The following is a 15,004-nucleotide window of genomic DNA, read 5'->3' as shown; positions in this document are numbered from 1 at the left end:
CAGCAAAGGGATTCAGCCATTCAGATACCTGTATCCATTCTGCCTCGACTTACTCTTCTTGATCTTCAACCTTTATTTAACCTCCATGCTGGCATTTGAAAAAGAGTTCCTCTTCATGGCCATTGTCACCCATTAGCACTTTAACTGCCCTTGTCTCTTTACTCTTGTACCTGTTTTTCAACTTGAACCATCATTCAAATGAGAATCAAATTAAAGTTTAATTAAAAAAAAATATTCACAGCCCACAAAAGATGCAGTTATTACTGATGAGAGCTTTCCTTTTACAAGCAGCTCAGAATCCTGGTTGGTTTCCTTGTAGGACTGGGTGTAGGGAGGGAGGCTGGGCTAGAGAAGTGTCATTACCTGCAGTGGGAGGAGAAGAAGACCTACAGTGATGGTAAAATCCAGAGTCCTTCGCTCAGAACTCAAGACCCTTTCTCCCCCTCCTCTTTCTCTTATCTCATTCTTTACTTCCCACACCCTTCATCCTCTCTTTCTCCTTCTCCTCTTCTCATCCTCAAGCCATCATATTGACCAGGATTGTGCTAAGCAAAGAATGTGGCCAAGCCGGGACACCTGTTCTGCTGGTGCTTACTCACGATGTGAACCTGATAAGTATTCCACCTCTGTACACATCCTCTCTTCCCTGGCCCTGACCTTGCCTCTGTTGATTCCACATGGCTGACTCTTTTGGACTTTCACACAGCTCTATCCTCTTTGCCCTTGCATTCTTCCAAGCAGTTGAAACACATTTTGGTGCATTGGAACGATACAGAGAAGATTAGCATGGCCCCTGCGCAAGGATGACACGCAAATTCGTGAAGCGTTCCATATTTAAAAAAAAAAAAAGAAACACATTTTGCTATATTTCCTCTTGGCTTTTGTCATATTTTTCCTGTCATATTGGATTTTTACTCTGATGAAGAGTTTGAGTTTCTCAGTGTCCCTCTCAGAGTGTGATGTTTAGACACAAGGAGGTGGCTGACCATGCACATTGGGTGATAACCCTGACTTCTTTGTTCTGAACATTCTACTCTTGTGCACACCTCACAAGATTGTGTTTACATCTTTTGTGGAGCCCAGAAATATTGTCAACTTACTTATATAAAACTTGGGACTTTCCAGGTGGCACTAGCAGAAAAGAACCCTCCTGCCAACGCAGGAGACATAAGAGATGCAGGTTCGATCCCTGGGTAGGGAACATTCCCCAGTAGGAGGGCAGGACAATCGACTCCAGTATTGTTGCCTGGAGAATCGCCAAGGACAGAGGAGCCTTGGGCTAGAGTCCATAGTGTTGCCCAGAGTCAGACATGACTGAAGCAACTCAGCACAACTTAGCATGCAGCATGCTTCATTGGATGTATTGTAATCCATATAATTAATTCCTCTTGTTGGACTTATAGGTTGTTTCTGGCTTTTCATAGGTAAGCTTTTCCAGGTGAGAAGATCTGAGCCTTGATTTTATATATTAGCATTGTGCATTAATTTCAAATCCTACAATTTTAAAAATATCAGGTAAACAATACATGCAATAACAGGAATTCATGTGCCTGTGCGTTGTATAATAGACTTACCCTCTTCCAACAACACAAGAGAGGACTCTACAGATGGACATCACCAGATCATCAACATCGAAATCAGATATATTATATTCTTTGCAGCCAAAGTTTGAGAAGCTCTATAGAGTCAGCAAAAGCAAGACTGGGATCTGCCTGTGGCTCAGATCATGAACTCCTTATTGCCAAATTCAGACTTAAATTGAGGAAAGTGGGGAAAACCACTAGATCTTTCTGGCATGACCTAAATATAATCCCTTACAATTATACAGTGGAAGTGAGAAATAGATTTAAAGGACTAGATTTGACAGACAGAGTGCCTGATGAACTGTGGATGGAGGTTCGTGACACTGTACATGAGACAGGATTCAAGACCATCCCCAAGAAAAAGAAATGCAAAAAAGTAAAATGGCTCTCTGAGGAGGCCTTAGAAATAGCTGTGAAAAGAAGGGAAGTGAAAAGCAAAGGAGAAAAGGAGAGATATACCAATTTGAATGCAGAGTTCCAAAGAATAGTAAGAAGAGATAAGAAAGGCTTCCTTGGTGATCAGTGCAAAGAAATAGAGGAAAACAATAGATTGGGAAAGACTAGAGATCTCTTTGAGAAAGTTAGAGATACCAAGGGAACATTTCATGCAATAATGTGCTCAATAAAGGTCAGAAATCATATGAACCTAACAGAAGCAAAAAATATGAAGAAAACATGGCAAGGATACATAGACATACTGTCCAAAAAGTCTTCACAACCCAGATAATCACGGTGGTGTTGCCACTCACTTAGAGCCAGACATCCTGGAATGTGAAGTCATGTGGGCCTTAGGAAGCATCACTATGAACAAAGCTAGTGGAGGTGATGGAATTCCAGTTGAGCTACTTCAAATCCTAAAAGATGATGCTATGAAAGTGTTGCACTCATTTGCCAGCAAATTTAGAAAACACAGCAGTGACCACAGGACTGGAAAAGGTGAGTTTTCATTCCTATCCCAAAGAAAGACAATGTCAAAGAATGCTCAAACTACTGCACAATGCACTCGTCTCACATGCTAGTAAAGTAATGCTCAACATTCTCCAAGTCAGGCTTCAATATTGCATGAACTGTGAAATTCCAGATGTTCAAGCTGGATTCATAAAAGGTATAGGGACCGGAGGCAAACATCTGCTGGATTATTGAAAAAGTAAGGGGGTTCCAGAAAAACATCTATTTCTGCTTTATTGACAATGCCAAAGCCTTTGACTGTGTGGATCACAATAAACTGTGGAAAATTCTGAAAGAGTTGGGAATACCAGATCACCAGACTTGGCTTTTGAGAAATCTTTATGAAGGTCAGGAAGCAACAGTTAGAACTGGACAAGGAACAACAGACTGGTTCGAAATAGGAAAAGGAATTCGTCAAGGCTGTATATTGTCACCCTGCTTGTTTAACTTAAATGCAGAATACATCATGAAAAACTCTGGGCTGGATGAAGCAGAAGCTGGAATCAAGATTGCTGGGAGAAATATCAATAACCTCAGATATGCAGATGACACCACCCTTATGGCAGAGAGTGAAGAAGAACTAAAGAGCCTCTTGATGAAAGTGAAAGAGGAGAGTGAAAAAGTTGGCTTAAAGTTCAACATTCAGAAAACTAAGATCATGGCATCCGGTCCCATCACTTCATGGCAAATAGATGGGGAAACATTGGAAACAGTGGCTGACTTTATTTTTGGGGGCTCCAAAATCACTGCAGGTGGTGACTGCAGCCATGAAATTAAAAGACACTTATTCCTTGGGAGAAAAGTTATCACCAACCTAGAGAGCATGTTAAAAGGCAGAGATGTTACTTTGCCAACAAGGTCCATCTACTCAAGGTTATGTTTTTTTTCCCAGGAGTCATGTATGGATGTGAGAGTTGGACTATAAAGAAAGCTGAGCACTAAGGTATTGATGCTTTTGAACTGTGGTGTTGGAGAAGACTCTTGAGAGTCCCTTGGACTGCGAGGAGATCCAACCAGTCCATCCTAAAGGAGATCAGTCCTGGGTGTTCATTAGAAGGACTGATATTGAAGCTGAAACTTCAGTGGTTTTGCCACCTGATGCAAGGAGTTGACTCATTTGATAAGACCGTGATGCTAGGAAAGATTATAGGCAGGAGGGGAAGAGGATGACAGAGGATGAGGTGGTAGGGTGGCATCACTGATTCAATGGACATGAGTTTAAGTGAATTCTGGGAGTTGGTGATGGACAGGCAGGCCTGTTGTGCTGCAGTCCATGGGGTCACAAAGAGTTGGACACAACTGAGTGACTGAATTAACTAACTCTAGTAAAATTCCTTGGAAAAAATGACAACTTATCTCAGAAAAATTAACTAATAATAAATGTCATATTTGAGTGCTTAATCTGTGCCAGGTATAAGAAGAAAACCTTTATTTTATCTCTGCTGACTTTGACACCATACTAAGATAGAAATATCATTATCCCACTTTGTAGATAAAAGGAGCTGAGGTTCCAAGTGCTTCAGCAAGCTTCTCAGGACATTCCTGGTAAGTGGTGCAGCCCAGATACAAACCACACCTCTTTCATCCCCAAATTTGTACTCTTAATCATTAGAGTGGACATCACAAAAAGTTTTAGAATGATTCACCACATGAATGAATGAATGAATGAGTGACCCTATGGAACAAATTACCTTGGTATCATTATGTACTTTTCATGAGAAGGATGGAGGCTTGGCGAAGTTTCTATGTAAATAAGGAAAGATGCCCCCCTCTGGGCAGGTGCAGCTATGGTCCAGGGCTTGTGCACAGACATCATATTTGGTGCACATTTGCCCTTCAGGGCACAGCCGGCAAACACTTTTTAGGCTGTAGAGAGAGAGCATTTGACCTCAGGTTCTCTGACTTAATGTCCTTCTCTCCTTCCCTAGAGAACATGCCGTTTCTCCACCAAGTATTCCTCTGTTCCCAGTTGGCAACAAACAATCAGGACTTCTAAGCAGGTGGTAAACAGAAAATGTGAATCACATCTCTGAGGCTATGGATGCTGTGATATGAATAACAATAGTTAGTGTTTAATGAAATGTGCATCTGATATTATGCTAAACACTATACAAGCTTTAGTCTCATTTACCAGTTAGATGGGTAAGGTCATTCCCGTTATGCAGATGATGAAGCTGAGTTCCAGAGCATTTCAGTGACTTTCCCAGGGTTATATAACCAGTACACCGCACCTCAGGCTCCATGTTCTCTGAGTGGCCATGGAATACCATGGTTGTCAGAGTTCTCCTGGCACGCTTCCATTCTTCTCTAGCCATCATCCTCTGGAGACTTTTAACATTCTGGATCTGCCTTCTAAAATCTAGGGTACATGACTGAGCATGCTCAGGGTATTCATACTCAAGACACAAATCCTAAAGTGTCATGGGTATTTTCCCATAACGTTCTGATCATTTCTATTTTATTAATCAATTCTTCCTTGTTGACTAGAATTGAATGCAGAATCATGGTCTTTCTCTAACTTCTGGGAGATAAAAACTCACCAGCAAATGACAAATTCATCAGCTGAGCTGCTTCCTGCAAGCAACATTTATCAGTTATATCCAAGGTGGTTGAAGACACGTATTTTCTAACACATCCTCTGAGCTGATTCTGTGACTTTTGTTAGAAAAGCATCATCCATATTTTCTTTGTGTTGTGGAGATGAGATCTGTGGTATTTTTTTCCTTTTTTTGTCACATTTTTTTTAAGTGAAGTATAATTGCTTTACAGAATTTTGTGGTTTTCTGTCATACATCAACAAGTATTTTTTCCCTTTATTTTTGTTCATCTTTCCCCTGATTCTTGCACAAATGCCTGTCACTTGGCTTCTTCTATCCTCAGCTCTCTGGCTTCCTAGGGTCTTCCTGACACATGTGAGATTCCCATCATGGGCCACAAGCTCACAAGCTTTTCCTTTCCCAGGAAAACGTGGAGTTTTGTTTTAAAAATATCAGATCAGACCAGAGTGGTGGAATATCGAAGGGTCTGCTCAAGAAAGGCATTCCTCTGACTGGAGAATCAAGATGAGAAGATGGTAGAAAACCCCGATTAGACAGAGAAGTTGAGAAATTGGAGGGAAATGAGGATTGTGGAAAGAAGATGTTGCTATTGTCAAAAAAACAAAATATTTCTTTTTTTGCAAACTTGCCATATGTTTGTGTATTCTGTTTTTATCAGTCAGGTAACACTCACAGAGCAGAGTTTCATGAATCAATATTTTTAATCCTATGCTTTGACACCAGTTGGAAAAATTATATACTAACGTGAAAACAACAAGGAAAACATAAAAAAAAAAAAAAAAATCTGTTTAAGTTTCTACTCTATAATATGCTAATTTTCTGATCTTGAATTAGTTTAACACCTTTTATTCTCCATTTCCTCATGTGTATAATGTGGAGAAAAAGTTTCTAATTGGGCTAAAATCAACTTTCTTATAGAATATTTTAGAATGGATTCCCAAATGCATTTAAGATTTGAGAAACCTCCCTCTTCAATATTAAATGGAAACTTTATTTTTAAGATCAGCTATAAAGGGCTTTATGGTAAAAAACCTACCTGATTTAAAAATTTGTCACTGTTATTTGTGTGCTCTGAGATACATTATTTTAATGTTTTAGTATCAGTTTTTCCATCTTTAATATGGGACTATCGTTCACTTTCCTTATGATGAGGTTTAAGTGAGGTCATGCATTTGAATATGTCTATCAGTCCTGGATGTTCATTGGAAGTACTGATGCTGAAGCTGAAACTCAAATACTTTGACCACCTCATGCGAAGAGATGACTCATTGGAAAATACCCTGATTCTGGGAGGGATTGGGGGCGGGGGATAAGGGGACGACAGAAGATGAGATGGCTGGATGGCATCACCGACTCAATGGACATGAGTTTGAGTAAACTCTGGGAGTTGGTGATGGACAGGGAGGCCTGGCATGCTGCGATTCATGGGGTCGCAAAGAGTCGGACACGACTGAGTGACTGAACTGAACTGAACTGATGGTGTCTTTGGGCTTTGCAAATGATGCTGATGGTAAAGAACACTCCTGCCAGTGCTGGAGAGGTAAGAGATACAGGTTCAATCCCTGGGTCGGGAAGATCCCCTGGAAAAGAGCATGGCAACCCACTCCAGTATTCACGCCTGGAGAATCCTGAGGACAGAGGTGCCTGGCCGGATGTGGTCCATAGAGTCGGAAAGAGTTGGACGCAGCTGAAGCGACTTAACACACATGACACGTGGTATTTTAGGTATCCCTTGAAAGTCTATTTTTTCAGCTATTTTGTTGGATGGGAGTTATTAGGAAAAACAGTGAAGGAAAGTGGTTAAGACTGAAAGTTAAGAAAAATAAGTGTTTTGAATCTGAGATCTGCTGGCTGGGTGAACTTGGGTCAGTCACTTAAGCACTCTGATTTCAGTTACTTTTTCCATAAAAGTGATTGTATTACCTGTATCACATTTAATGAACTACACGACAAAAAAGAACTCTACAAAGTCTAAAAGCCTGTGTCACTGTACGCCTTCAAGATCGTTCAACATTTTGATGCTCACCACATGAAATGTTGTCTGTTTCAGGCACTCTAGCTATAGGAGTCTGAGAAATTTCTACTTGAGTGAAAACCTTTTTTTCCAGATTTTACTCACCTATTTGTAGCTTTCTTCTTATAAGACAATGACTCCATTTCAACACAAAACAAAACAAAAAAACATAATGCCAAGAACAAAAACCAAAACCTGAAATACACAGAGTACCTACTGTCAGCATCTGAGCCCACCCCAAACCTAGTGTAAATAATAGCTAGACCTTCAGGCTCAATTAGCTTTCAAGTTTTGCTGGATAGAAATCCTGAAAAATTGGTTTGGGAGGAGATGAGTGATCATGGAGCTTGAACACATACTTGAAATGCTTTTGGAAAGACGGCTAAGGTCCCAACCACCCAGCCGCTGGAACAGAGAGAGAGGGCAGACTTCAAGTTCCTTACCGTGACGTCTTCCCCAGCGTAGTAGTTGAGGACCGGGCGCCCACCGGGATGCCTGTCCGCCCAGCCAGTAACATCGTAGACCTTGCGATTGATCACCAGCCACTGGTCAGTCTCCTGACTGTGTCTCTGGATCTCCTGCCAGCTGTACCTGTTGAGGCTTTTTCTGGGCAAGTCGCATTTCTCATTTGCCTCCTGCCTTGCAGAGAACTTGGCTTTCCCACTTTCTCCTGGTTTCCCGTTTGCCTGATGCCTCGCACCTAGGTACATCTGGTTCTCATCTACAAGGCTCTCAGGCTTTTCTTCAAACGTCATTGTCTTTGTACTTTTAGAATTTTAATTCTCACCTGATTGAACTACAGAATGACCTTTTCCCTCTCCTTTTATTCCATGAAGAAAGAAGCCTACACAGAAAACTTTTTAGCCAACTTGACTCTTGGCAAACCTGATAGTGAGCTCCTTCCCAGGGTCTCACTTCTCTGTCCTGAATCTTTTTTGTCCTGATGAAGACCGGACTACCTTCCCCCACCACCTAGAACATTAGTCTACCTTTCTCTCTTCAGTTTTTCTCTCCCTGCTGACTGAGATTTTAGCAGCATTCTTATTCATCATTAAACTTCCCTTAGTCAAAAGCTGGAGCCAATCACAGCCCAGAGGATGTGTGGCCTGACCCCTGGAAGGAGGGGCTGGGCTCCCTGTCTGCTGACCGCCTACACTGGCATCATGCTGGATCAGGTGCATTAGCTCTCCCCCATGTCTCTGAAAGGAACAGTTGTTTTCATTCAACACATGAGCAGAAGATTTTAAAACCTTTAGGAGGATATGAACGCCTCCTGGAATTGGGAAATGTTCTTTCCTGGTTGTTGTTAAGATTGGAAATTTTCCTTTTATTCTGGTTTTCTCAGATTACTTAAAAAAAATTTTTTTTTCTGTTTTTGAACTGAAGCATAAATACTTTAGAGAATTTTCTGGCTCTCTGTCATACATAAGCAAGAATCAGCCGCGGGCACGACCACACCCCTCGCATCTTCGCCCCCCTTTCTGGTTGCCACGGAACCAGGTGCGCGCGCTCGAGTCACACAGCAGAGTGCGCTTCTGACCGTTGGGCTTTCTCCCCAAGTGTTTACATTTCTGAAGAAAGCATTGTGACTTTAAAATGTTTGCAACACCCAATTGAGGTTACATTGGTTTATAACATTATATAAATTTCAGTGTGGAAAATTATATTTCACCTTCTGAAGCACTACAGCGCGCTCACCACCAAAAGTTTTATTTTCCGTCAGTCACCATACAGTTGACCTTCTTTACCCACTTTACCGTCCTCCCAGCTCTTCCACTAGAGTAGCCACTGCACTGTTCTGTATGTTTGTTTTTAACTTCTTTCATTTCTGTATTCCATAAAAAAGTGAAATCATATGGTAGCTGTCTTTCTCTACTTGATTTTTCACTTAGTGTAATGTTCTCAAGAAAATGAAGTTGCTCAGTTGCGTCCAAGACTTTGCAACCCCATGGACTGTAGCCTACCAGGGTCCTCTGTCTATGGGGTTTTCCAGACAAGAATCTGGAGTGGGTTGCCATTTCCTTCTCCAGGGGATCTTCCCAATCCAGGGGTTGAACCTGGGTCTCCCCCACATTGTGGGCAGATGCTTTGCCATCTGAGCCACCAGGGAAGTCCAAATTCTCAAGGGCCATCGCTATTTCCAAAAGTGTTAAGATTTCATCTTTCAATCATTTTAATTATCTTTTAATGATTTCTGATAATTTTTATCTGTTTTGTTTTCTTTGCTTTATTCTTCAGTTGGCACTCTGCTTTGGTTTTGTTTTACTTATTTATTTATTTATTTTTAGCTTTTTAAAAGTTGTTTGATTTCCTTTTTGGTTTCTTTAGTTTCTTTAGTTGTTCCCTTGTGTTTTGTTTTTTTTTTTTTGTTTTGTTTTGTTTTTGGTTCTGTTTTCATTTCTTATGTGTGTGTGTTATTTTGTTTTTGTTTCTATCTACAATTTGGTGTTTTGTCTTTTCTTTCTTTTTTCCTTTTCTTTAATCCTCATTGTGGTTTTGATTTGCATTTCCCTGATGACCAGCAATATTGAGCATCTTTTCATATTTCTGTTGGCCATCTGCATATCTTCTTTGGAAAAATGTCTATTCAGTTCTTCTGCCCATATTTTAACTTGGTTGTTTGTTTTTTGGATGTTGAGTTGTATGAGCCATTTATGTTGAGTTGTTTAGATCTCTTTTTGCTCTTATCATTTGCAAATATTTTCTTCCATTCAGTAAGTTGCTTTTTTGTTTTGTTGGTGGTTTCTTTTGCTGTGGAAAGCTTTTAAGTAGGTCCTATTTGTTTATTTTTAGTTAGTTATTTATTTTATTTTTTACTGTGCTTGGTCTTCATTGCTGAGTGTGGGCTTTCTCGTGTTGCAGTGAGCAAGGGGCACGAAGTGACCTCCTTGCTGTGCGGTGTGGACTCCAGGCTCACAGGCTTCAGCAGGTGTCTTGTTGGCCCTAGAGTGTGGGCTCAGTAGTTGTGGTTCAGTTGTAGCTTAGAATCAACAAAGATAATGGCTTGGGGATGGATTTTTCTGGTTCAAAATGATATTGTCCTCATGGTTGGTAATTGACTGAAGAGATAAAGCATTGGCAGGGATAGAAACAATTCTCTAACTCCTACTAAAACCTAAGGGAGTGTTGGTCTCATCCCTTGAGCCAATGTCCTAAGAATACACAGGAAATAATTCTAAAGTTGGAATTTAGCTGTCTCTGTGGTGTGGTGTTGTGTTTTTGAGATGACTCATGCTTTGGAACATTATTCTGAAAGAATGAAGTTAGATTCTGGCTTATAGACTCCATGGTGGGGACTGGGCTGAATGACAGGTATTGCCAGTAAAAATTTTTTATGAAACCAAGTAGAATTGGTAATTCATGGTGGGAGTATATGATTATGTAAAAACAGCATGTGGTTTTTTGAAGAATGAATTTCCTCTGCTAAGTCTATGGCATCTACCATGACCTTGTCAGTAACCTAATGTATGTGATCTTTGAACTTACTCCTTTGCACCTGGGCCACATCCAAATCACAATATTTGTGGTATGGTGATAAACAAAATGGGCTCTCCTCTCACAAGTAAAAGAAACACGCCCAGGAACAGAACATTTGTTTGAAATGATGGTGATCATGATTTGACAATGGTAAAAACCAGTCCATCCTAAAGGAGATCAGTCCTGGATGTTCATTGAAAGGACTGATGCTGAAGCTGAAACTCCAATACCTTGGCCACCTGATGCAAAGAGCAGACTCATTTGAAAAGACCCTGATGATGGGAAAGATTGATGGCAGGAGGAAAAGGGGACGACAGAGGATGAGACGATTGGATGGCATCCCCGACTCAATGGACATGAATTTGGGTAAACTCCAGGAGTTGGTGATGCACAGGGAGGCCTGACCTGCTGCAGCTCATTGGGTCACAAAGAGTCGGACTCCACTGAGCGACTTAACTGAACTGAACAATAATAAAACATTTATTAAGCACCAAAGATGTATCAGCAGCATTCTAAACCGTTCACTTGCATTAGAGAGGTGAATTCTCACAACAATCCTATGAGACACACTAAAACTTGAGTAACTTGCTGTTATTTACACAACTCACAGTGGCAGGACTGGCAAATCATTTACACAATGACTAATCTGCTAGCCACAGTTACACTTAACCGTGAAACTTCCTTCTGCTGCACAAAAACTTTGTTTCTGCATTATGCTTTGTTTGGGAACCTTCTTACTTTACCTGGCCAGGAAAACATCTATATATCCATTAAGACTCATTTAAGGAAACCTGAATATTTCTTTAAGTCTCTTGTGTTTTCTTGGTACTTAGAATATTTCACTACCGACTAATGTTCATATGGGCCTGTTTGCCTTCACTGCTAATCTCTAGACAATTCTTGCTTCTTTTTATCCTTGGGACCAGGTCAATGCATAATAAATGCTTTATGAGTGAATAATGAAAGAATTACTATAAGAGCTTAATTATTTGAGCAGAGCCATTTTCAAACAGTAAGCAGCCCAAATGAACTGTCCTCAGAGAAGTGCCATTGAAGAATTGCCCAGCCTCTGATGATGTAGTTCAATTGGAACAACTATGTCTCTGTAATGTGACCCTTCTCCTCTAAGCCACAGAGGCTGATTCAGGAGAGCTACTCAGCTCCAGCTGAGCCAGGGAACTTCTTTTGGAATTAGCTATTACCCCGAGAGCGCCAGGCTGCGACAGCGCAGGAGTGGCGCAGAGGAGCTTCCCCACTCCGAGGTCACCGGCGGCTGCTGAGACGACCTACCCCACGTCAGAGGTCAGGGGTGGCTGCCAAGAGGAGCAACCCCATCTCCAAGAAGCAGCGGCTGCACGGGCGCAGGAGGGCAGAGAGGAGCTTCTCCACGTTCAAAGTCAGAAGGGGCGGCTGTGAGAAGATACCCTTCGTCCTAGGTAAGGAGCAGCGGCTGCGTTTTGCTGGAGCAGCCGTCAACAGGTAACCCACGTCCAAGGTAAGAGAAACCCAAGTAAGACGGTAGGTGTCGCAAGAGGGCATCAGAGGACAGACACACTAAAACCATAATCACAGAAAACTAGCCAATCTGATCACAGGACCACAGCCTTGTCTAACTCAATGAAACTAAGCCATGCCGTGTGGGGCCACCCAAGACGGTCGGGTCATGGTGGAGAGGTCTGACAGAATGTGGTCCACTGGAGAAGGGAATGGCAAACCACTTCAGTATTCTTGCCTTGAGAACCCCATGAACCGTATGAAAAGGCAAAATGATAGGATACTGAGAGAGGAACTCCCCAGGTCGGTAGGTGCCCAATATGCTACTGGAGATCAGTGGAGAAATAACTCCAGAAAGAATGAAGGGATGGAGCCAAAGCAAAAGCAATACCCAGTTGTGGATGTGACTGGTGATAGAAGCAAGGTCCAATGCTATAAAGAGCAGTATTGCATAGGAACCTGAAATGTTAGGTCCATGAATCAAGGCAAATTGGAAGTGGTCAAACAGGAGATGGCAAGAGTGAATGTTGACATTCTAGGAATCAGTGAACTAAAATGGACTGGAATGGGTGACCCTTATATCTACTACTGTGGGTAGGGATCCCTTAGGAGAAATGGAATAGCCATCATGGTCAACAAAAGAGTCCAAAATGCAGTACTTGGATGCAATCTCAAAAATGACAGAAAGATCTCTGTTCGTTTTCAAGGCAAACCATTCAATATCATGGTATTAATGATACCATGATTAATTATGATACCATAATGGCTTGATTAATCCAAGCCTATGCCACAACCAGTAACGCTGAAGAAGCTGAAGTTGAATGGTTCTATGAAGACCTACAAGACATTTTAGAACTAACACCCAAAAAAGATGTCCTTTTCATTATGAAGGACTGGAATGCACAAGTAGGAAGTCAAGAAACACTGGGAGTAACAGGCAAATTTGGCCTTGAAGTACAGAATGAAGCAGGGCAAAGGCTAATAGAGGTTGGCCAAGAGAATTCACTGGACATAGCAAACACCCTCTTCCAACAACACAAGAGAAGACTCTACACATGGACATCACCAGATGGTCAACACCAAAATGAGATTGATTATATTCTTTGCAGCCAAAGATGGAGAAGCTCTATACAGTCAGCAAAAATAATACTGGGAGCTGACTGTGGCTTGGATCATGAACTCCTTATTGCCAAATTCAGACTTAAACTAAAGAAAGTGGAGAAAACCACTAGACCATTCAGGTATGACCTAAATCAAATCCCTTATGACTATACAGTGGAAGTGAGAAATACATTTAAGGAACTAGATCTGACAGACAGAGTGCCTGATGAACTATGGACGGAGGTTCATGACATTGTACAGGAGACAGGGATCAAGACCATCCCCATGGAAAAGAAATGCAAAAAGGCAAAATGGTTGTCAGAGGAGGCCTTATAAATAGAGGTGAAAAGAAGAGAAGCGAAAAGCAAAGGAGAAAAGGAAAGATATTACCATTTGAATGCAGAGTTCCAAAGAATAGCCAGGAGAGGTAAGAAAGCCTTCCTCAGTGATCAGTGCAAAGAGAAGGAGGGAAACAACAGAATGGGAAAGACTAGAGATCTCTTCAAGAAAATTATAGATATCAAGGGAATATTTCACGCAAAGATGGGTTCGATAAAGGACAGAAATGGTATGGACCTAACAGAAGCAGAAGATATTAAGAAGAGGTGGCAAGAATACACAGAAGAACTGTACCAAAAAAAATCTTCATGACCCAGATAATCACGATGGTGTGTCACTCACCTAGAGCCAGACATCCTGGAATGTGAAGTTAAGTGTGCCTAAGAAAGCATCACTACGAACAAAGCTAGTGGAGGTGATGGAATTCCAGTTGAGCTATTTCAAAACCTGAAAGATGATGCTGTGAAAGTGCTGCACTCAATATGCCAGAAAATTTGGAAAACTCAGCAGTGGCCACAGGACTGGAAAAGGTCAGATTTCATTCCAATCCCTAAGGAACACAATCCCTAAGAATGCTCCAACTATCGCACAATTGCACTCATCTCACACGCTAGTAAAGTAATGCTCAAAATTCTTCAAGCCAGGCTTCAGCAATATGTGAACCGTGAACTTCCAGATGTTCAAGCTGATTTTAGAAAAGGCAGAGGGACCAGAGATCAAATTGCCAACATCCGCTGGATCATCAAAAAAGCAAGAGAGTTCTGGAAAAACATCTATTTCTGCTTTATTGACTAAGCCAAAGCCTTCGACTGTGTGGATCACAATAAACTGTGGAAAATTTTGAAAGAGATGGGAATACCAGACCACCTGACCTGCCTCTTGAGAAACCTGTATGCAGGTTAGGAAGCAACAGTTCGAACTGGACATGGAACAACAGACTGGTTCCAAATAGGAAAAGGAGTACGTCAAGGCTGTATATTGACACCCTGCTTTTTTAAATTATGCAGAGTACATCATGAGAAACGCTGGGCTGGAAGAAGCACAAGCTGGAATCAAGATTGTCGGGAGAAATATCAATAACCTCAGATATTCAGATGACACCACCCTTATGGCAGAGTGAAGAAGAACTCTAGAGCCTGTTTATGAAAGTGAAAGAGGAGAGTGAAAAAGTTGGCTTAAATCTGAACATTCAGAAAACTAACGCCATAGCATCTGGTCCCATCACTTCATGGGAAATAGATTGGGAGACTGTGGAAACAGTGTCTGACTTTATTTTTTGTTCTCCAAAATCACTGCAGATGGTGATTGCAGCCATGAAATTACAAGACACTCCTTGGAAGGAAAGTTATGACCAACCTAGATAGCATATTAAAAAGCAGAGACATTACTTTGCCAACAAAGGTCCATCTGGTCAAGGCTATGGTTTTTCCAGTGGTCATGTATGGATGTGAGAGTTGTACTGTGAAGAAAACTGAGCGCCGAAAAATTGA

At 41.4% G+C, this 15,004-nt stretch overlaps 1 protein-coding gene and 1 pseudogene across 1 annotated transcript in view; one reads left to right on the top strand and one right to left on the bottom strand.

The window, feature by feature from the left end:
- The window catches only part of LOC122703190 (fatty acid desaturase 2-like protein FADS2B), a 41,781-nt gene extending 33,923 nt beyond the window's left edge, over positions 1 to 7,858 (bottom strand). The window contains exon 1 of the mRNA XM_043917267.1: positions 7,547 to 7,858. Within this exon, the coding sequence (XP_043773202.1) occupies positions 7,547 to 7,858 (312 nt within the window). The remainder of the gene's footprint in view (positions 1 to 7,546) is intronic.
- Positions 726 to 838, top strand: LOC122703568 (annotated as a pseudogene).
- Positions 7,859 to 15,004: the final 7,146 nt, after the last annotated feature.

The sequence above is a fragment of the Cervus elaphus genome, chromosome 1 (assembly GCF_910594005.1).
Source record: "Cervus elaphus chromosome 1, mCerEla1.1, whole genome shotgun sequence".
In the NCBI taxonomy this organism is placed as follows: domain Eukaryota; kingdom Metazoa; phylum Chordata; class Mammalia; order Artiodactyla; family Cervidae; genus Cervus; species Cervus elaphus.
The sequence above is the reverse complement of the archived record's forward strand: the minus strand, read 5'-3'. Positions and strand labels throughout refer to the sequence as shown.